Genomic DNA, 22590 nt, shown 5'->3' with positions numbered 1-22590 from the left:
TCTTAACCTACCTTCAGTTCCACTACCTTCAGTTCCCACTCCCCTGACCTCCCAGGCCTTGTGGTATCATATATGTAGTATTGATTCAGTATTCATTCAAGAGTCAGAAAAGAAAAAGGAATATCCAATATTTATATTCCAGAGTTCTTATTGGCTTACCTCTAACCCATATCTGGGACATTTCCTCCAATCTGTTGTACCCTCTATATTTATATTGCAAAAGCAATTTTCACTGTGACTGTACACATTTTATGGTACAAAGAAATGACATTTATTAAAAGCCATCTCGGGCAGCTAGGTGGCGCAGTAGATAAAGCACCGGCCCTGGATTCAGGAGTACCTGAGTTCAAATCCAGCCTCAGACACTTGACACTTACTAGCTGTGTGACCCTGGGCAAGTCACTTAACCCCCATTGCCCCGCAGAAAACAAACAAACAAAACAAACAAACAAACAAAAAAAAGAGCCATCTCTTTGAGTATTCATTCCTAATCTCTTCCTGTCAATTTTTCTAACTCATCTTACCTCTCCCCTCCCCACTGGGAAGGCTGGGAAAAGTTCCCCCAAATTCCCCAGCACTTTGAGGTCATGAAAAGATTTTTTTAGGGGAGAGATCACAAAAGGTGTGATTTTAGGTAGGTCCAGTGAGGAAACACCTTCCATTAATGTAGACTAGTACCTGCTCTGCAGTGGATGGTTTTACAGAGTTGCTTGGTACACTGAGAGGTTAAGGGACTTCTGCAGGACCATATAGTCAGTATGTGTCAGGGGTTCAAGTCCCCAAGTTTTCCTGACCCCAAGGTATGCTCTCTGTCTGCTATATGTGTTTTTTCCATTCGTTTAATTTAGAGTTTCTCTTGGTAATTAGTAGTAGTAGTAATTAAAAATATTCATCAAAAGTAATATTTAGATTTGAAATTTATGATTTCCCCCTCAGTAGATTTTACCTTCGTGATTTTGTTTTGCTTATGCTATTAAAATTACTTCTCGGTCTTTGAGCATAAATTCACATATTTAATATTCAAGTAGTTACCTTAACAACTCCATGATTTTAGTTCTTCACTCCTTATTCCAAAATATTCTGGTGATTGGATTTATTCAAACTTCTTTCAAGACTTAGAGCCTCTATCACTGTTCCACTTGAGGAAATCTTCAATGTCAGACATTGCTCTTTGTGGCTAACACGACCACCAGGGCTTTGGCTGAAAGTGTCTCCCTCTGATGCCCAAATCAAAGGAAGGGCCAACTAGCAATCTGTACTGCCATGTCCATTTTCCTGTTTTTCTTGGTTTCTCCTATGGCTTCTGACGAGTAAGAAAGGCAAGCAGTGAGCATTTTCTAAGTGCTTTACTGTGTGTCAGCATTGTGCTAAGCACTGGGGATAGAAGCAAAAAGATAGGTGAACTCCATCTTCAGAGCTTACTTTCTACTGTGGATAGAAAACACACAAAGGTGGAAGGGGGCAGGGAGTACCTAAGGGAATATGGAAGAAAGTAGTTTGGAGAGTTAGGAATAGGGTAAAGGGAAAAATGAAAGGGGGAATGTGGCTGACCCTGGGAGTCTTTTCCTGAAAAGGTGCTTTAAGAAAGAAATGACCAGTCTTGAGGAATTTAAGGAAAGGGGCAGAGAGAGCTCTTCCAGCTTGAGAAACATCCAGGCACTGAGGGAAGTTTCAGGATGAGAAGGCAGATAAGTCATGGTGGTGAAGTCTGGGAGGGTCAGAAACACAAAATATTCCCCTTTAAATAGAATTCTACTATGAAAAATTTTAAACGTTCTCTATTTGCATATCTTTTTTTAATAGATTTTTTTGTTTGTTTTTTGTTTTTGTTTTTTGCAGGGCAATGAGGGTTAAGTGACTTGCCCAAGGTCACACAGCTAGTTAAGTGTCAAGTGTCTGAGGCTGGATTTGAACTCAGGTCCTCCTGAATCCAAGGCCAGTGCTTTATCCACTGTGCCACCTAGCTGCCCCCCAATAGATTTTTAAAAAATCTCTATCTTCTGTGTTTGGGTTGCCCAAATTTCTACTTATGTGTTTGTATATCTTAAAAAATATCAAAGTTGGTTTGTTGCTTGGCCTGTGCAGCTACATCTGATGTTTCTTCAGAAAATTCATGTTTTTCCTCCTAATTGGAATTATATAGCTTGGCATTTTCACAAAAGGATCATGTTTGATGTATTGTATTTAAAATTATAGTTTATTTAGATATTTTAAAGAAAATGTATTCTATAAACATTTCGAATTTTAAGTTAAACTATATGACTTCTTGAACTCCAAGAAATGTAGCATCCTTTAATTTTGTTCAGTTTATGAAAGCTAGGTAAAACCATGAAAACCCAAATAAGCATGTTACCATACAGGCCCATTTGACACCAAGACCTAACTCTTTTTTTCCATCTGCAAGCCTGAGGATATGGGGGCCTCTCTGGTTTTTAGATGTCACAGTCTATTTTCTAGAGTTTTGTGTTCTCAGTATGTAACTTGGCCCGAAGGAAAAAAAAATAGGCTTTTCCTTTCTTCCTTGCCTTGTTCCTTGAAATAGCACATCCAACCTTTCTTTTGGTTAAGATTTTTTTTTTTTACTTATGTTTTGTTCAGGTATTTTTGAGATTAAACGTACTAAGCTTGAGAGAGCAACATTGGGTCTTTAAAAAAAGCCACAGAAAAACATGGACAGAAGTTTGAATGATTAAAAAACTCCTGCCTGGTCATATTCCCTCCATCCCACTGATTCTGAAACCTGGCATTCATTATTCAGACCCCATTTTCTTTCTTCCACTGCCTTATTCCCACCCTCCTGAGCCTCTTCTTCCAACATCTCTGTTGAAATTTATGTACTTCTTCTGTGTTATGTGGATTTCCTACCTCATAGGTAATAAACTTGCTTTCATCTTAAATCTTTTCCTTTCTTACTCCTATTTTCTGGCCCTTACCGAGATCTGCCTCTTTTTTGATATAACACTACATCCCTGGCCACCATTTTGAGCACTACTTGGGCTTTCCCTCATTGCCCCCAACACATTGGTTTAGGTGGGGTTTTGGGAAGATTTTTTGCTCCCTATCGCCACTTCCAGACTCTTCCTCTACCATCACTACCATTGTCGCTCAGTAATTTCTCCTTTGAGGTTCACTAAATCTATATCTAACATCCAATCAAAATTCTGGTGGTTGTTGTCTACTAACCTCTAAGATATTTTCCTTCTTTCCTCAGTGAGTTTAGTGCTTTTACTTTTCTACTCAACATGTCACTCTCTCTTGTCTTCATGTTAGGGCACTTTAACCTGAATACTTACATTCCCTTAAACATCCTAACCTCCAAGTTTCTCAACATATTTATTTACATGTCTTATTTTTCCACTCCCCCATAGCTACAAATAGATATAGCCATACCCTTTACTTTGCTGTCACCCACAAATGCATTGCTTCCATGTTTATGAACTTTGAAATTCCCTTACCTGACTACAGTTGGTCATCATTTTATCTTGTCCTTGCAACCTCAAATCTTGTTCTTCATTCTCAGAATGACTTCCAAAATCCACCCATTGCTCAGTTCTTTCTCATGCCATCACTCCTGTAATGGCTATACACCTGTCGTCTCCATCTTGACTCCTTGCAAATAACTCACATTGTGATATCTCTCTCTCTCTCTCTCTCTCTCTCTTTCTCTCTCTCTCTCTCTCTCTCTCTCTATATATATATATATATATATATATACATATATAGAGATAGATAGATGTAGATACAGTTTTTGTTTTTTTCAGGGCAATGAGGGTTAAGTGACTTGCCCAGGGTCACACAGCTAGTAAGTGTCAAGTGTCTGAGGCTGGATTTGAACTCAGGTCCTCCTGAATCCAGGGCTGGTGCTTTATCCACTGTGCCACGTAGCTGCCCCCTTTTTCCATTTAACATATATTTTTGTTAAAGATCCTTAGGACAAAGGATGAGAACTACCATTGTCCAGTGTCTCATAGAAGTAGTCAAGGGATGACTCCTGCAGTATAAATTGCTTTCTGAAGGCACTCTTGTGGCTCCTCTACCTTGCTGGGCAATCTAGCCTGCAGTGGTAGGTCTAGTGGGGAGGGCTGGATTAAGGGAAGGGTGTGGCAAACCATGAAAAGACTTGGGACAATTGTTCTTTGGCAATCGTGGACACTAAATAAATATAAAATGATGATGAAAATAAAAATACAAGGAAAATAAAGAGCGAATGGGACAAGCAATACACTTGGGACTAAACATAGAATGTTGAGGGGGGAAGTCAGTGGGAGTGTTCCAGTTTCTTGGAAATAGGGCTTTTTCTTATGTGCACATTTTTTGAGTCTTTAATTGGATCTTGATGGACTCCTTAGAGGTGGAAGTCTGCTTCAAGACTAATGTGCTTTAATCATATTTCAAGATAATTATGGGTTTTTTTTTGTTTGTTTTTTTAGTGAGGCAATTGGGGTTAAGTGACTTGCCCAGGGTCACACAGCTAGTAAATGTAAAGTGTCTGAGGCCGGATTTGAACTCAGTTACTCCTGACTCCAGGGCCGGTGCTCTATCCACTGCGCCACCTAGCTGCCCCTCAAGATAATTATGTTAAATGTTTTTTCTTTTTGGGTATCAGATAGCTGTGGGTCACAGCTTTGGGGAAGGTATGAAGGAAACAATAGACTAGGCTAAAAAAGGAGATAAAAACAAGAAGTATTGTATGTAGCTAATTATTTACTGCAAAAGGAGGCATAAGATTCACCTTTAATAGATTTGGAGGTCTTTTACTAAATCGTTTCCTTTCTCTTACTCTCCTCTTTTCTATAAGACAGAGTCTTGACTTTTTTCACTTGCCCACCACTAGTTCCCAGCAAAATCTGTAAATCCAAATTTATACCACTCAGATCTTTTCATTTGTCATCTTAATCAAAAGAGATTTTATGGAGTAAAGTATCATCCAGGAAAATTATTCTTTTACTTTAAACAACCCTAATTTTAGCACCATCCTGCAAAACGTTTATGATACAATAATTTGTATGTGGACACAAACTAGGTCCATAAGCAAGTTAAACATATATTAAGTGATTGAGGCAAACTTGATCCCTGCCCTACAACCTAAGACATTTATGAAAGAGAAACATAAATTAGGAAATGCAGGTGAATGAGCAAATATTAAACAAAGACATTAAATATTTATGTTCAAAGTGTAAGGGGATCAGTAAGTGAAGAGGAAGTTGCTTCTGTTGGGAATTATTATAGCTCTTCTAGTTGTTTCAAAAACACTCATGAAACATGTAGAATTTTGGGAACAGATTTAAGGGAGAGAGATTTACAGTCTGATAGATGAAAGATGTAGTCAATGTAGTGCAGAAAGAGAATAATTAGATGAGATCATTGAGAACCTATATCTCCATGGAAGACACAGAGGTATTTGGCAGGGTGGTCGGATGGGAGATGAAATGTTTTCCAAATAAATCCTTATGAAGAACTTTGAAGGAGGAAGTTGAGTAAGGTTCTTTATTTTTTGTTGATTATTGCTATAAATTGAAGCCACAATAAAAGCCACATGAAAGAGATATTATGGTTTGAAGTGAGGGGGTGGAAAAAACCATTTGGACCATGGTTTTGAGAATTTCTTGAAGCAAACACACCAACAGAAGCCAGTAATCTTGGTTAAGAGTTGACCAGAATAATTTACAATAGGAAGAGGAAACAGAAGAGCTAAAATGAAGGAGTTAAGATAACAGTTTGAAAGGCTTAATGGGCCTCTCAAAGTCTCTTAGCTTTAAGAGTGAATCTGATCCTCTTAGTTATGAGGCTCTAAAATATCATTTTACCTCTGGTCAAAATTTATTCCTTTTAAAAATTCACACATAATTTCATATGCCATCCACATGTTTCACATGTGCATGTCACATGCATGTCAAATAAGGTTTTTTTGGTTTATAATAAGATGGTTCTAACATCTAATAGTATGAATTCTTCCTTCTCTCAAAAGAAAAAAAATGAATAGAACAATGGATTAACTATCATATGCTCAAGAGTAGTACATTGTCTACCTTAGTCAGGGAGTTTGATCTGACATTAAGTAACTTTATGTTGTTCAATTTTTTTTTTTTGGTGAGGCAATTGGGGTTAAGTGACTTGTCCAGGGTCACACAGCTAGTAAGTGTCAAGTGTCTGAGGCCGGATTTGAACTCAGGTACTCCTGAATCCAGGGCCAGTGCTTTATCCACTGTGCCATCTAGCTGCCCCCATGTTGTTCAATTTTTGTTTGTTTTTTCCCCTAGAAAAACTTCCTAGGAGAAAGAACAGAAGAGATTTAATTGTATATTATTATGAAAATGATGGATAGGGCGATCTAAGATAGCAGGGTAGTAAGAAATAGTGCAGTGAGCTTCTCTCCAAAAGACTCCTCCAAACATCTAGAAAATGTACCAGATTGAATGCTGTTGGAGAAATCTAGAGAAAGTCACAATGAGTCATTTGTTCAACCCAGTTTGTTATAAGGAGACAGACCTCCAGGGTCCGGCCAAGAGTATGCTGCACCAAACAATGTAGTGCTCTGGGAAAGGTTGTGCACCATTGCATTGCAAGAAGAGGTCCCTGAATAGGATTCCACCAGACCCATTCCTGGACATCATCATGGGTGCCAGATAGCAGCTTTGTCACCCACTATCAAGTTCTGGTTTATAGATCCAGGACAGAGTGAGAATGGGACTTGAGAAGGGGATTTGATCAGGAGAGTGATGTTACCTGGGTAGGGAGACTTTGGGCTATGTATAGCAAAAGGAGTAATTTCAGAAGCAAGCAGCAGTGGTGTGACTCAGAACTCAAGCTCAGAGTGGGTCTCAGTTCTAGCATCTAGCCCAGGCTACAGAGGAAGAACCAGAGCAGGAATTCCAAACCAAAGGGAACTCTATGTTTTCCAGGTGTCTTAGAGGCACTGAGTTCAGCAGCAGTCTACTGTTACTTAGACCAAAATTCATGTCAGGAACTGGAAGAACTTGGAATGGGGAGTGCAAGCAATCAGATTTGCTCTGAATGAAAAAACTTTGGGAACACTGAAAGGTTGCAGACCCCAGGGCTGTTCTTAAGATCCTGGACTGATGCAACAGTGATAGAAACATTACAGAGCTTCACTTCAGAAATGTGGCAGAGCTTAGTCTTCATCAAGTCCAAAGTCAGGAAGTAGGCTGGAAGAATGGGCAAATGAAAAAAGAGCCCCATCATACTGAGCTATTATGGTAACAAGGAAGCTCAGGATGCAAATGCAGAAGAAGAGAGTAACTCCACAACATCACAAGCAACGCCTTAGAGTAAAACTCAGATTGGGTTCAATCTCAACTAGAATTCCTGGAAGAAATGAAACAAGAGTTAAAAAAAAATAAATGTAATGTGAACAATTGAGGAAAAAACTGGAAAAGAAATGAGAGCTATGAAAGAAAGATTTGGAAATGGAATTAATTTGGAAGAGGCACAAAACATTATCCAAGTAACAAACTCCTTAAAATTAGGATGGCCCCAATAAAAGTCAATGACTTCTTTGACACAGCAAGAAATATTACAACAAAATCAAAATACTGAAGAAAAGAATTAAATATGAGGTATCTCATAGGAAAAACAATTGATTTTAGAAAACATCAAGGAGAAAAAAAATCCACGGACTATCTGGATGCTATGATAAAAAAATACTTAGACATCATATTTCTTTCTTTTTTCTTTAATTTTTGCAGGGCAATGAGGGTTAAGTGACTTGTCCAGGGTCACACAGGTAGTAAGTATCAAGTGTTTGAGGCTGGATTTGAACTCAGGTCCTCCTGATTCCAGGGTCGATGCTCTATCCACTGTGCCACCTACCTGCCCCTAGAATTCATATTTCAAGAAATCTTAAAAGAAAATTGCTCAAGATGGTTTCAGAAAAACCCAGGAGAACTTTTATAAACTCATGCAAAGCGAAGTGAGCAAAAGCAGGAGAACATTGTACAATATAACAACAATACTATAAGGATGATCAACTGTTAAGAAGCAGCTACTCTGATCAAGATAGTGATCTAAGACAATTCCAGAGGACCCATGATCAAAGACACTACCCACATCCAGAAAGAGAACTGATGAACTCTGAATGCAGATTGAAGCATGTTTTTGAAAACTTTTTTTTTGTTTTTGTCTGTGGTTTCTTTTGCAATAGAATTAACATAGAAATGTGTTTTGCATGACTTGATATGTATAATCAATATTAAATTGCTTACCTTCTCAAGGAGAGGGGAGGAGCAGAAGAAAGAGTAATTTAAAAGAGTAATAATTTACATACTAAGGAGTTACAGTCTGGAACTCAAATTAAAAATAAGGATGTTAATTTTTTTACATGAAATTGGGAAATATTTAATGAAATAAAAATGAAAAAAATGAGAGTACTCAGATCTCTTAGAAACAGAAGGAAAAGTGAAAATAAAAAGAACCTTCCAACACCTTCTGAAAGAAACCACAAAATGAAAACTCCCAGGAACATTATAGCCAAAATCCAGAGCTTTCACGTTAAAGAAAAAAAAAAGCCAATTCAAACAGCCAGAAAGAAATAATTTAAGTACTAAGGAGCCACAGTCTGGATCACACAGGGTGTAGCAGCCACCATTCTAAAGGAGTGGAAAACTTGGAATATCATATTCCAGAAGACAAATGATGTGGGCTTACGGCCAAGAAAAACTTGTCCAGAAATACTGAGTATAATGCTACAGGGGAAAAAATTGATCTTTAATGAAACAGAGGTTTTCCAAAGAATTCCTGATGAACAGACCAGAGCTGCAGGGAGACCTTGAAGTCAAAACATAGGAGTGAAGAGAAACAAAAAGGTAAACTCAAATGAACAAATGATAAAGGACTAAACAAAGATAAGTACTTACATTCAAATATGGTGAGATAATATATGTATGTATGTCCCTTCTGATTCTATCATCATTAAGGTTCATAGAAGGAATCCCTTTAAACAAAACCTAGGAATAGTTTGTTGTATCTCGATAACCTTAGAAAAGAATTGAAAGAGAAAGGAAGAGGAATAAATTGTACGGAATATAAAGGAAGGTGGGGAAAATTATTTCATGTAATCAGGGTGCACAAATGCACATCTAGATAAAGGAGGAGAGCATGGGGAGAACACTTAACACTTGAACCTCACTCTCATCTGAATGAATCAAAAGAAGAATACATACACAGAAAGTTGGGTTGTTTTACCTATACATCATGACTCTATTTGGAGATTTCTTGGAAAAGATACTGTATTGGTTTACCCTTCCCTTCTCCAGCTCATTTTACAGATAAGAAAACTGAGGCAAACAGGATTAAGTGACTTTCCTAGGATCACACAACTAGTAAGTGTCTGAGGCCACATTTGAACTCAGATTCTCTTAAGTCCAGCCAGGGCCAGCACTTTATTCTCTGCATCATCTAAGCTGCCCCCTAGGGAATTCAGTAGAGGAAAAACATTTCACTCAACATGAAAATAGGAGAGAAAGGAGATAGGAGGGGAGGAGGAATTGAAGGGAGGGTAGGTTAAGGGAAGAATCAGTCCCTAGGCAAAACAAATTATAAGGATGCAAAAAATATTTATTCTTCCTTTGAAGAAGCAAAGAACAGGAATCTGAGGGAGTGCCTATAATAGATATATAATATATAATCATAACATAAATATTATAATAAGAATTATTATAATACAACATAATGGGAATGATGAAAAAGTTATGATATACAAATGTGCTGACTCTTATCAGCATAATGACCAACCAGGAATCCAGAGAACTCATGATGAAATGGGACTATCCACCTCCTAACAGAGATGTGAAGGACTCAATGCAGAATGGGACTACCTTATTTTTTGGACATAAAAAATGTAGTAATTTGCTTAGATTGACTACATGTTTGCAATGGATTTTGCTTTTCTTATGTTATCAGTTAGAGTTAGAGGGTTGGTGTGGGAGAATGAGAAGGCAGATGTTGGATAATTAAACCAAATAAAATATATATTTTTTAAAAAATGGTCACTTTTTAGTAGTGTTATTTTATTTCTTCCTTTACTCTATGATAAAGAAATATTAGCATTTGAGTTAGAACCCTATCCTGGCATCAATTTTATTCTTTTTTTTTTTTTTTTAGTGAGGCAATTGGGGTTAAGTGACTTGCCTGGGGTCACACAGCTAGTAAGTGTTAAGTGTCTGAGGCCAGATTTGAACTCGGGTCCTCCTGAATCCAGGGCCAGTGCTCTATCCACTGTGCCACCTAGCTCCCCTCAATTATATTCTTAATGGGTCATATGTTAGGGTTGAAATGGACCCTTGGAGATCATCTGATCCAGAGGTATCCAACAGACAGACTGCATGTCACATTTGCAGGCACCCCTCCCCAGTGAAGCTCAAATTTGATGAAAATATAAGTGGGATACAATCATCAAAATAAAAAAATAGAATAGAATATGGAGAATATCAATGTGTATTTTTTAAGTCGATAGGTGCCCCCAGGGTTCCTTATGTATGATAGTCTACCCTTTGACACTGCTGATCTAGTCGATTATTTTAGTCGACTTATTTTATAGATAAGGATGTCGAGAATTGGGGACAATAAGAAACTTGACCAGGCATAGGTAATAAATGGCAGAACCAGAATTTGAACCTAGGTCCTCTGATTACAAATCCAGTGTGTTTTTCATTGTACCACACTGCCTCCAAGATGAACTGAGCAACCAGTTTCATTTAATTGTTCTTTACAGCAAGTTTTCTGGTTTTTGTTTTCAGGTCAGCTTCTAGGTATTTTACTTTTCCTCTAATTTACATAGTTTTTATTTGAAAGGATGTCAGTCAGACCTTTTCTTATACAAACAATGTATCACACAGAGTTATTGTAGTTATTTGTACACATTTGCTTTTTCATATCCCATTAAGTAGCACTGACCTATATCATATCAGCATTAGTCTCTAAGTGCTCTGACTTGAAAAGTTTAAAGACATATAATGGAAGGAAAAGAAACTTTTCCCACTGTCTTTCATGTTGTCCAGGACAGTTAGTTGGAACAACAGATGTGGCAAATTTCCAAAAGTACTGTGCCATTGCAACCCACAGAAGAAATGCTTTCACATGGAGCACAGCATGGAGTAAGCCTGCGAAAATCCATTGCTACAGGAGTTAATGTACAAAAAAAATCTAATGTTGCAGTTTGATTCTGAGAAAGATTGGATCACTCCCATAATAATAATGATATTTGCCACTCATGTGAACACAAAGATAATGAAATCATATATGTCTTAGTAAATAAGCCAAAGGATTTGAGTTGAATATTTCCTGGAATTGGGAAAATTTCAGTGATCTTCATTCTCATGGGTTTTTTTTTTGACTCTAGTCAAACACCCAGTTACTTTTGTTATATTATTCTGCTCTACTCTTCAGGACACGCAGTTCTTTATTCTTCTTTCTAATTACCAGTTGCAAGGCTCATTCCAGGTTCTGTGACTTTTGCTCATGCATTTTCTTTTTCTTATCTTTCTTCTTCTTTTTTTGCAGAGCAATGAGGGTTAAGTTACTTGCCCAGGGTCACAAAGCTAGTAAGCCTCAAGTGTCTGAGGCTGGATTTGAACTCAGGTCCTCCTGAATCAAGGTCTGGTGCTTTATCTACTGTACACCTAGCTGCCCCCCACTCATGCATTTTCTTCACAAAGTATTTTCTCCCTGCTTCCCTTCAAACTAAATCTCTCCCTCCAGCTTTACCTCAAGTTACATCTCCTTCAAGCTTTCCCAAATTGCTCCTAGTGCACATTACCCTTTTTTCTAAATTCCTGAAACTTATTTAAGCAAAAATTTATTAAGAACATTTTAAATACAGGATACTATGCTAGGCACTGGAAAAATTGTCTATAGTATTCATGTATGCATCTAATCATTTATACTTTTTTCATTTGTTTTTTTTTGTTTTGTTTCTTTTTGGTTGGGCAATGAGGGTTAAGTGACTTGCCCAAGGTCACACAGCTAGTAAGTGTTAAGTGTCCGGGGCTGGATTTGAACTCAGGTCCTCCTGACACTAGGGCGGTGCTCTATCCACTGCACACCTAGCTGCCCCAATACTTCTTTCTATTTCAACTAATTACTGAGTGCATGTTCTGTTTCTCCAGGTAAATTCATAGGACCATAGTACGTTAGAAGTGTGAAACAATATAAATTACTCCAGAATCATATAATCTGAGAGTTGTAGGATCTCAGAGATAATTTAGTCCTACCTCTCCTTCAGTAGGTTCTCCCCTATAACCAATTCAATATTTCCACCTATAATTGTGTCAATCTACTACTCAAAATTCTCCAGTGGCTTCCCTTTGACTATGATAAAATACAAACTCTTCAATCTATTAATGAAAACCCTCCAAAATTTTGTTCCAACCCACCTTTCCAGTTCAGTCATGTCTAACTCTTCATGACTTCATGGACCATAGCATGTCTGACCCTTCTGTCCTCCCTTGTGTCTCAAAGTTCATGTTTGTTGTTTCCACTATACTACCTATCCATTTCATCCTGTGCAATCCCCTTTTCATTTTGCCATCAGTCTTTCCCGACATCAGGCTCTTTTCTACATGTCCTGTCCTCTCATTGTGTGGCCAAAGAAGTTAAGCTTCAGCTTTATTATTTGTCTTTCCCACTAAATAATCTGAATTAATTTCATTAAGATTGACTAATTTGATCTCCTTGGCTGTCTAAGGGACTCTCTGAAGTCTTCTCCAGTATCACAGTTCAAAGCACTTGATTCTGCAGCATTTGGGTTTTCTTATAGTCCAACTGTCGCAACTACACACTGCTAATGGAAAAACCATAGCTTTAACTTTATGGATATTTATTTAACTATCTAGATCTTTCCATAGCTGTTTTTTCCCAAGGAACAAGTGTCCTTGTAATTTCATGGATGCAATAGCTTTCTACAGTGATCCCTGAGCCCAAGAATATATAAATCTGACGCTGCTTCCATTTCTTCTTCCTCTGTCAGGAAGTGATGTAACAATGGCCGAGATCTTTGGTTTTTTTATCTTAAGCTTCAAACCAGTCTTTACCCCTCTCCTCTTTCACCCCTCATCAAGAGATTTCTTAATTACTCCTCACTTTCTGCTATCAGACTGTATCATCTGCATATCTGAGATTGTTGCTACTTCTCCCTGGATGCCTTAATTTTAACTTTTGGTTCATTCTGCCTTGGCATTTTTGATGATATACTCTCATATAAGTTTAAATAAAGTGGCTCAAGATATGGCGTTGTCATACTCCCTTTCCCAATCTCAAATCAGTTTATTCTGTACTTTAGTTCTAACTGTTACTTCTTGACCTACATACGGATTCCTCAATAGACAAATAGAATGATCTGGTACTCTTAATTCTTTGGGGATTTCCTACTTTTTTTTGTTGTGAGCCACATTGTCAAAGGCTTTAGTGTAGTCAGGAAGCAAAAGTAAATGTTTTTGCTGGAACTCCCTTGCTTTCCCCCAAATCCAGCAAATGTTGGCAATTTGGTCTCTAATTCCTCTGCTTCTTTGAAAACCAGCCTTATTTTCTGGTAATTCTCTGGTTCACATATGGTTGAAGCCTAGCTTGCAGAATCTTAAGCAAACCTTGCTGGTGTGTGAAATGAGGGCAATTGTTTGGTAATTTGAATATTCACTGGCATTGCCCTTCTTTAGTACTAAGATGTAAATTGATCATTTCCAGTTCAGTGGCTACTGTTGAGTTTTCCAAAATTGTTGGCATATTGAGTGCAGCACTTTAATAGTATCATCTTTTAGGATTTTAAATAGCTCAGCTGAAATTCCATCACTTCCACTAGCCAACAACAACAACACCATCTTCCCAGATTTATTTCATATTGCTTTTCCTTTGCAAACTATGTTCTATCTGAACTAGCCTACTGTTTCCAACCGTCAGCATAATGACTATCCATATACTTTCTCACGTGGCTATCCCCTAAGTTGGCTAGAACTATACTCCCTATTCACTTTCTATCCTGTCCTTTTTTTGGACAAAGGTCTCCTGCAATCTGGCTGGGTTCATTGAGTTCTCTGATACTCTGTTTTGAGTTAGCATTCAAGTTCTTCCTTATCTGACATCAAACCTCTGAACTAGTATCTAGTACCTAGCTTTCTCAGTTATGATGACTGCCGAAAAAGTCATTGGTTAGGAAATTAGTTTCTGTTGAGTCATGTGAACAAAAGTCAGATTGCAAGGGTAGGATTGAACAGTGCTCAGGTAGAATATAGAGGATGAAGGGGAAGCTTTTGTCGATTAGGAAGAGCTGAGCATGTCTGTAGGCACATAGAAAGGAGCCTGTGGAAAGAGAGAAAATAATGCCTTCCTTGTTGCTTGCTGCAACAAAGTTCAGGATGAGTAGAAGGGAATGGAGCCAAGGTAAAGTTAGATGGGCAATGGTGAAGAAGTTGGGCTGCCTCTACTTGGAGATGAGAAGAAAGGAAAAGAGAGAGGTGGTAATGCTGAGAAGTTTCAAGGAGTGCAGAGGATTAAGGAAGCTCCTGTTGGATAGCTTTAATCATAGTAGGTCCTTAATAAAAGGTGTATGAATTTAACCAAGAGTTATGTCATTTATTGGGAAGATTGGGATCTAAGTTGAGTTTGAATCAAAACACTGCTGTTTAATTCTGTAGAATCTAAATTATTTAAACTCCTTTGTATCCAGTTTTCTTTAAAATAAGATTGGACTGAATGATGCCCTAAGTTCCTGTAATAACAATAATAATAGCACTCATAATCTCAAATCCATATGGAATGCAATTTCTCAAAATACAGAGGCCTAGAAGAAGAAATTAGAACCATGTGGGAACAAGATGAGGTACATATCAATCTCATGCTGTTTGCTACTGGGTTATTCCAAAGGCCCTTTCCATGAGCCTTATAGAAGATGAGCTTACACCCTAAATACTTTTACTCAGTTACAAAGAAGCAGTCATTTTTATCCACCTGCAATAACAGTCCACTGAACATTAAGTTGAAAAATAGCCAATAGGATAGCAAACCTGTCTTGGGGACCATTTTCTATATGCACTTCATAAAATATAAGGTGAGAATAAGAATATTAATTATAATTAATAATAAATATATTCATAAGGTTTGGCATTGCTATTTATTCACAATAACCCTGCTGGAAGAACATTGCAATCACTATTATGTAACTCTATAGATGAGGAAACCTGAGGAACCAAGTGATTTGTCATGTTTCAAGATGAGATTTTAACTTTTTTTTCGTTTGAATAGAATTTTATTTTCCAAAATATATGTAAAAACAAATTTTAACACCAATTTTTTTAAAAAAAATTATTCCAACTTCTCTTTCCTCCTCCCATCCCACCCCCCACCCCACTAGAACTCAAGCATTTCAAATAGTTATACGTGAGTAGTCATGGAAAACATTCCCACATAGCTAGGTTGTGAGAGAAAACAGTCAAAAAACTCCCAAAACTTCAAAACTGAGGAATTGTCCAAAGAGAAAAAATTAAAAAAAAAAGTGTTTCCAGGGGCAGCTAGGTGGTGCAGTGGACAGAGCACCAGCCCTGGAACAGGAGCACCCGAGCCAAATCCGGCCCCCCAGACAACCCAACACCCACCAGAGAACCTGAGTTCAAATCCAGCCTCAGACACTTGACACTTACTAGCTGTGTGACCCTGGGCAAGCCACCCAACCCCAAATGCCTCACCAAAAAAGAAAAAAAAAGAAAAGAAAAAAAATGTGTTCCATCTATTTTCAGATACTATCACTTCTTTCTCTGTAGATGGGTTGCAATTTTCATAAGTCCTCTGTTAGGCCATGCTACTTGTTATATTATGAACTGAATTGAACGGACTTTTCTCCATGAAGTAGGAAACTAATCCATCTGCTTTAAGTGTGTGAAATTGTGTGTGTGTATATGTGTGCTGGGTGTTATCAGTGGGGATTTTTAAGGAGAGTATTGTTCTATGAGCAATTGTGAATGACAACTACTCTCAGCAATACAATGATCCAAGACAATCCCAAGGGACTAATGAAGAAACATACTATCCACTGCCAGAGAAAGAACTGATATTGATTGAACAAAGACTAAAAAGTGCTCAGCATCTGTGAGGACCCACTGGATATGATATACCATAAGCCATTATCCCTACCTAATATTGTTAAGAAGCTCCAATGAGATCATGAACATGAAGTACTCTTAAAACATTTTTGAAGTTTGGTTTAAATGTTAATCACTATTATATCCTTTTCAGTTTGTATCTTTTGCATATAGCCACAGTAATCTGTCTTACGCGATAGTGCATTGTTTCAAAATCTGGCTTGTCGCATCTTAAATTTGATTTTTTCTTATTTTACAGGTGCTTGTGTAAATATTGTTAATAGCCAGTGTCAAATGTTGCCTTACAACCACACCACTTTGACATCTATTCTTTCCATTGTGAAAAGAATTGAATTGGAAAAGTTCCTGAAGTTCTTCAGTTATCTCAACCGCCTCAGCTGCTATCAGCACATCATGCTGTTTGGCTGTAGCATTGCTTTCCCTGAGTGCATCAGCGATGGTGATGACAGGTATTTGGAAACAAAAGTCATTCATTGAAAAGAACCAGTAATAGCAGAATTCTAACCATCTAACCAAAACACAACTGTTTTGTAATATCTACCACTTCTTGGCTTATAATAGAAACCACTCCCATCTACCATTACTCCTTAAGCAAGCAGTCATAACTAATTACAGTTCTTTTAAAACTAGAATTAATGAAGACTCTTGTGTAATTTTATCACAGAAAAAATTAATTAGCATAACTACATTGATGTATAAAAAATTCTCAATAATGACTAGATAGTGGAATTCTCTAAAATTGAGATTTTTCTTTCACTTTCATCAGTGGAGGATATGTGATCTAGTTATATATAATATCTGTAATACCAAGCATATCAATTTCTAAGTGTGTGCTAAATATCCACATATAAACGGAAATACTTTTTATTTTTAAAAATGTCAAAATTTCATATGGAACTGTACTGTGTATGAATCTAACTTTCAATACAGATGGGATTCTATAGTATTTGTGTTTATTTGATTAGTTTTTATAATGTGTCTTAACTGGGAGACATAAGACATTTATTTACTTAGTAAAAATTTTTGTTGTCACAGTCTCCAGGAATCATTTTTAAAAAGCCCATAGCATTTAGGAACAAGCTTTGCAAAAAAAAAAAAAAGTTGAGCTGTAGAAACTTTCAAGGGAAAGAAAGTTAGTAACTGGTCTCTGTGAATTAAAAATGTAGGATTGACAATAAGGAGTACTGGCAGTTTTTCTCCCACAATGGTGCAGTGAAAGGAACAGACAACTTTTTTTGTGTAGGAGGCGATTGGGGTTAAGTGACTTGCCCAGGGTCACACAGCTAGTAAGTGTCAAGTGTCTGAGGCTGGATTTGAACTCAGGTCCTCCTGACTCCAGAGCCAGTGCTCTACTTACTGAGTCAACTAGCTGTCCACTATAGTATTCTAGTTAAACTTAATTATTTATCTTCAGGATAAATTTGGGGCAACTTTCCCCAATTCCAATTTAGGCTATGGAACACTACAATTGGTAGTATGACAAGGTTTTACTCTTGGGGCTAATAGGCTTTCAAATACCTCTTGCCAATCATATATTTAATCCAATTCAGCAAAATTTCAGACTGATGCTACTAGTTATTATTTGATCTACTTTATATCTTTTTACTAAGTTCTTTAAAGGCCTAGTAGTGTCTTACTTATCTGCATACTTCATACTGACCCAACCCTTAGTACTAAGCAGTGCATTTTGTAGGTACTTTATATATGTTTATTTGAATGTTAAATGTGTGAATTTGTGCTGAAGAATTGGAAAATAATTTTAAGATCAAAAGCAAAACAAAATCATGAAGATTAAATATGCTGAGAAAAACCTCTGCATTTCAAATATAAATATCATTTTTCATACTTGGAATTATCAATGGTATTTTCTTTATTGTAAGAAAGCTTAGTTTACTGTATAGTACATCCCTAACTAGACAAAAAAAGAGTTCTTATGCTTCAGAAAAAAATATGTTTTATGAGGTTCAGAATTTAGCCTGGAGTAGATAATGGGAGGACTTTAAATGATATATATCCAAAAAATTGCTTTCTTTTAGATCTTTAATAGTTTGTGTTACATATTTAAAGAACTGATTTTAAATATTTCCTACAGTGGCACAGTACATAGAATGCGGGACTTGGAGACAGTAAAGATCCATCTTTGTGAGTTCACAAGCAGCCTCAGACACTTAGTAGCTTTGTGATGATGGGTAAACCACTTAACCCTGTTTGCCTCAGTTTCCTCATCTGTAAAATGAACAGAAGGAAAGGGAAAACCACTCCAGTGTCCTTGCTAACAAAACCCCAAATGGAGTCACAAAGAGTTGGACATGATTGACAACAATAAATGCAAACAAAAAAACTTAAGATGGTTATTTGCTCTAATAAATACTCTTGGGATCATAGTGGTAGAAACACTGGTGTAAGGAGGGTTTGGGGGGCCCAGCTGACTTCCTTTCTAAGCCAGAAACTCTTTGTATCCTTTAATCATTTGTTGATAGGATGATGGGTCTGTGTTTGAACCCCACACAATAACCAGAGGCAATTTTAAACATACACACACTGATGTTTAAATGCTGATGTTTAAATCTTCCTTCTTAGCAGGGACTATGTTAATTCTTTGACAAGTTGCAGAAATTCTTGGCATCAGTGTTCTCTGCCCATGGTGCCCATTATTAAAGAGACAGTAGACATTTATCGTCAACAAGTGCACAGCCGTGCATCTCCAGTGCATCTCGACTTTCTATTCTAAAGAGATCTGGGAAAAACCAGATCACAAAAATATGACTAAAGGAAAGCTGTAGGCAGCAAAGTTATTCAAAGGAGTTTTTTTCCTATTGAATTTTATACAAAAAGGAATTTTATCAGAGAGAGACCTCTCTTTCCTCATATCTTAGTGGTAATCGCAACTTTTGTTTAATACTCCACTCTTAAATATCATATTTTACTTGAGTGCTATTGCTAATGTTTTATTAATAACTTATTGGGACTTTATTTGCAAGCAATATATTCTGAAAGTCGATTTGTTCTTAGCTGATTCTTTTATCTGTACTTATTCAGTAACTGGGAAGTAGCAGTTTTCTGGCTATATCTGAAGAGGCTCGTTATTGAGATACTGGCTAATCATGGTCTTTCTCTCCTTTCCCTTCAGCCCCATATTACACGACATCAATGTTTTTAAACCACTCCTCTCCCCTCCCTTTTAGCACTATACATAAAACAGACGACTGATGATTTAAGAAATTATGTTTAATATTGTGAATTGAGAGCTAGTTTCTAAATGTGAGTAATTCAAACAGTCTGCCTAAGCCATTTTTAATCTTTGCTCATGTTTATGTAATGAAAGATTTGCTCAGAAATTTTCTGCAAAGGACACATCCAGTATGTTTTGGAAATGGTTTGTTATACTGCTAAAAATGTACCAACTGTAGATCTTAGCAAAGTCAGTCACATAATTTATTTCTTTTGTCCTCGGTAATAAATTGTCCACTATTATTTGTTGATGTACAACTGTAGGCATGAATACAATTAAAATAATAGTAATTCATTGCCATAATTTATTAAATCTGAAAACCCATTTGTTAGGGGATTATTTCATGAGGTTAAAGAAGCAAAACATCCGTGAACAAGGAAGAAAGCATTCCATGTGTCTTTTGTAATTCGTTAATTTCCCATCCCATCAGTGCTGGAAAGTGTTTTAAATATTGATGGGAAACAGAATCTTTGGGTTAGAAGGAATCTCTGGAGAATTGCATAAAAAAGACTACCATCCCAACTGCAATAGAGGTGGTTTAATATTATTCTAACATGTCTTAAATCACTTGTGTTCCAAGTCTATGCCTTGCTGTGCCCAAATTTACTTTGGTTCTGTGATGATAGTCCTAATGTTTTCAGGTTAGTGAGAGCTACTGATCCTGGGCTCATAAATCACAGGATCATAGATTTGTGGTTAGAAGGGACTTCAGAGGCCATCTGGACTGATCTCCTCATCTTATAGTTTAGGAAACTGAGGCCAAGAAAGGTTGAATGAGATTAAGTGACTTCCCTGAGGTCACACAAATAGTAAGGCAGATAGGAGTTTCAGTGGACAGATCTCTGGAAAGTTAGGAAAACAACAGTAGCAGCAACAACAAATGAGTTAAAATCTGGCTTCACATACTTACTTGCCTTGTGACCTTGGGCAAGTCACTTAACCTCTGTCTGCCCCAGTTTCGTGATCTGTATAATGGGAATAATACTTAAACCTATCTCATGGGGTTGTTGTGAATATAAAATGGGATGATATTTGTAGAGCAGTTTGGCCAGCTTTAAAGAACTGTGTAAATACCAGTTATGATGGTGATGATGAGATAGAGCCAGGATTCAAACCCAGATCCTCTAATTCCAAATCCAGTGTCTTTTCTTTTATGTTTAGATTTTTAAAAGATCTGGTTAGTGATCACAACAAACTTTTTCTCCTAAAGAGAATGGCAGACTAAACAATAAAGATCAAGTTCACCAAAGTCCAAAGGGAAGGGCATTATAAATCTAAGACAGTGTAGGCAATTGAACTAAGTCATCAATTTAACAGATTATTGTTATTGCAGCAGGTGTTATCACATTAATCTAGGTTCTGGTTCCAACTGTGAAATCACTATGGAACTCCAGGCAAGTTACTTGGGTAATTTCTATTCTATTTATCCTCAACATGAGGAAAATATGCTCCTCTGGGAAAGTGGTTTAAATTATCATTAAAAAATGCCATAGTTCACCTTTTCAACACCAAGAGCGTGCTAGCAACTTGCCTTTCTGGGTGGAGAGGAGAAAAAACCCATCATTTGTAGGAAGGAGCATTACACATAGGAATGCTTTGGCTATAATCATATTCATGTTCAGTTGTTTTCAGCTATGTTCTGCTGTTTGTGACCCTATTTGTTTTTTTTTTTTTTTTTGAGAAAGATACTGGAATGGTTTGCCATTTCCCTCCCTAGCTCATTTTACAGATGAGGAAATGGAGGCAAAGGGACTTGGCCAGGGTCACACAGCTAGTAAGTGTCTGAGGCCAGATGTGAATTCCAGAAAAGGAGTCTTCCTGACTCTAGCCATGGCACTAGCTGCTCTATAACCATCCTCTAAAACTATGCGTAGTAAAATCTCCCTATGCAGAACTAATAGTACAGCAGGAAAATCTCTGCTCTACTTTCCTACCATACCCACGGCCACATCTACTTTGGGAAGTCTCAAAAGAACATCATCATGTCATCCATATAGCAAAATAATGCTGCCTACTCACTGGATTATGTCCTAGTTGGCTTTTCATGAACATGTTGTTTTAAGTGTGGGATTTTCTCCTCCTGCCCCCTTTAGTGGTGCTGATCCCCCCATTTGCTTTGATCCATTTACAATGAACTGTGTAGCCCCCATGTGATCTATGACAGATAGCTGTGAAGCAATTGGTCAGAATTATGGATGTAGATTGGTCTTGGGTATAGTCTGAGTACATTAAATTACATAGCATTGTGTTTTTTTTTCATTGTGTTCTAACCAGCTAAATTCGATGTTTGTATAAATACATTTGTACATATATCATATAATATATTGTTGGGGTTTTTTTTGGCAGGGCAGTGAGGGTTAAGTGACTTGCCCAGGGTCACAGAGGTAGTATGTATCAAATGTCTGAGGCCAGATTTAAACTCAGGTCTTCCTGAATCCAGGGCCGGCGCTTTATCTACTGTGCCACCTAGATGCCCCCATATAATATATTGTTATATATTATACATACAAACACATCTGTCTGTCCGTCCGTCCGTCCGTCCGTCTATCTATCTATCTATCTATCTATCTATCTATCTATCTATCTATCTATCTATCTATCTATCTATCTATCTATCTATCTATCTATCTATCTATCTATCTATCTATCTATCTATCTATCTATCTATCTATCTACATAAGAAATGCCAGACTGGATAATTCACTCAGATCACTTTTCTGTCTCTGACAGTGATACCAGAAGATGTTCTATGGAGGAATATCGTAATAGCTATGCTGTTACTGGTGCTGTGGTTGGAGCACTGGCTCTGGAGTCAGAAGACCTGAGTTCAAATTTGACCTCATATACTTATTAGCTGTGTGACCCTGGGCAAGTCACTTAGACTCTATGCCTCATTTTCCTCAACTGTAAAATGGAAATAATAACAGCATATATCTCACAGGACTTGTGAGGATTAAATGTGATGATATTTGTAAAACATCTGGTATATATTTGACCCTTAATAAATGCTCATTCATTCATTTCTTCCCATCAACCTCAAAAGTTTACTTACAGGATACTGTTTTACTTCGCATAGGAAAAAATATTGGCCAGAGACAGTCTTAAAACTTCCTCTCTTTCCCATGATAACACAGACACAGTGGATTTCTGAAATGATGCAGACTCCTCTTGAAATCCTTTTCTGTTCTACTATGATCATTGATTGGGATGATGAGGTTTTGCACACATTGTACTATTTGATGGAACAGTTAGTGT

At 37.2% G+C, this 22590-nt stretch overlaps 1 protein-coding gene across 1 annotated transcript in view; it reads left to right on the top strand.

The window, feature by feature from the left end:
• The window catches only part of CORIN (corin, serine peptidase), a 225053-nt gene that overhangs the window by 65704 nt on the left and 136759 nt on the right, over positions 1-22590 (top strand). Inside the window, 1 exon segment of the mRNA XM_043972400.1 lies at positions 16342-16552. Within this exon segment, the coding sequence (XP_043828335.1) occupies positions 16342-16552 (211 nt within the window).

The sequence above is a fragment of the Dromiciops gliroides genome, chromosome 6, assembly GCF_019393635.1.
Source record: "Dromiciops gliroides isolate mDroGli1 chromosome 6, mDroGli1.pri, whole genome shotgun sequence".
NCBI lineage: Eukaryota > Metazoa > Chordata > Mammalia > Microbiotheria > Microbiotheriidae > Dromiciops > Dromiciops gliroides.
This window is presented reverse-complemented; position numbering and strand designations above follow the sequence as displayed.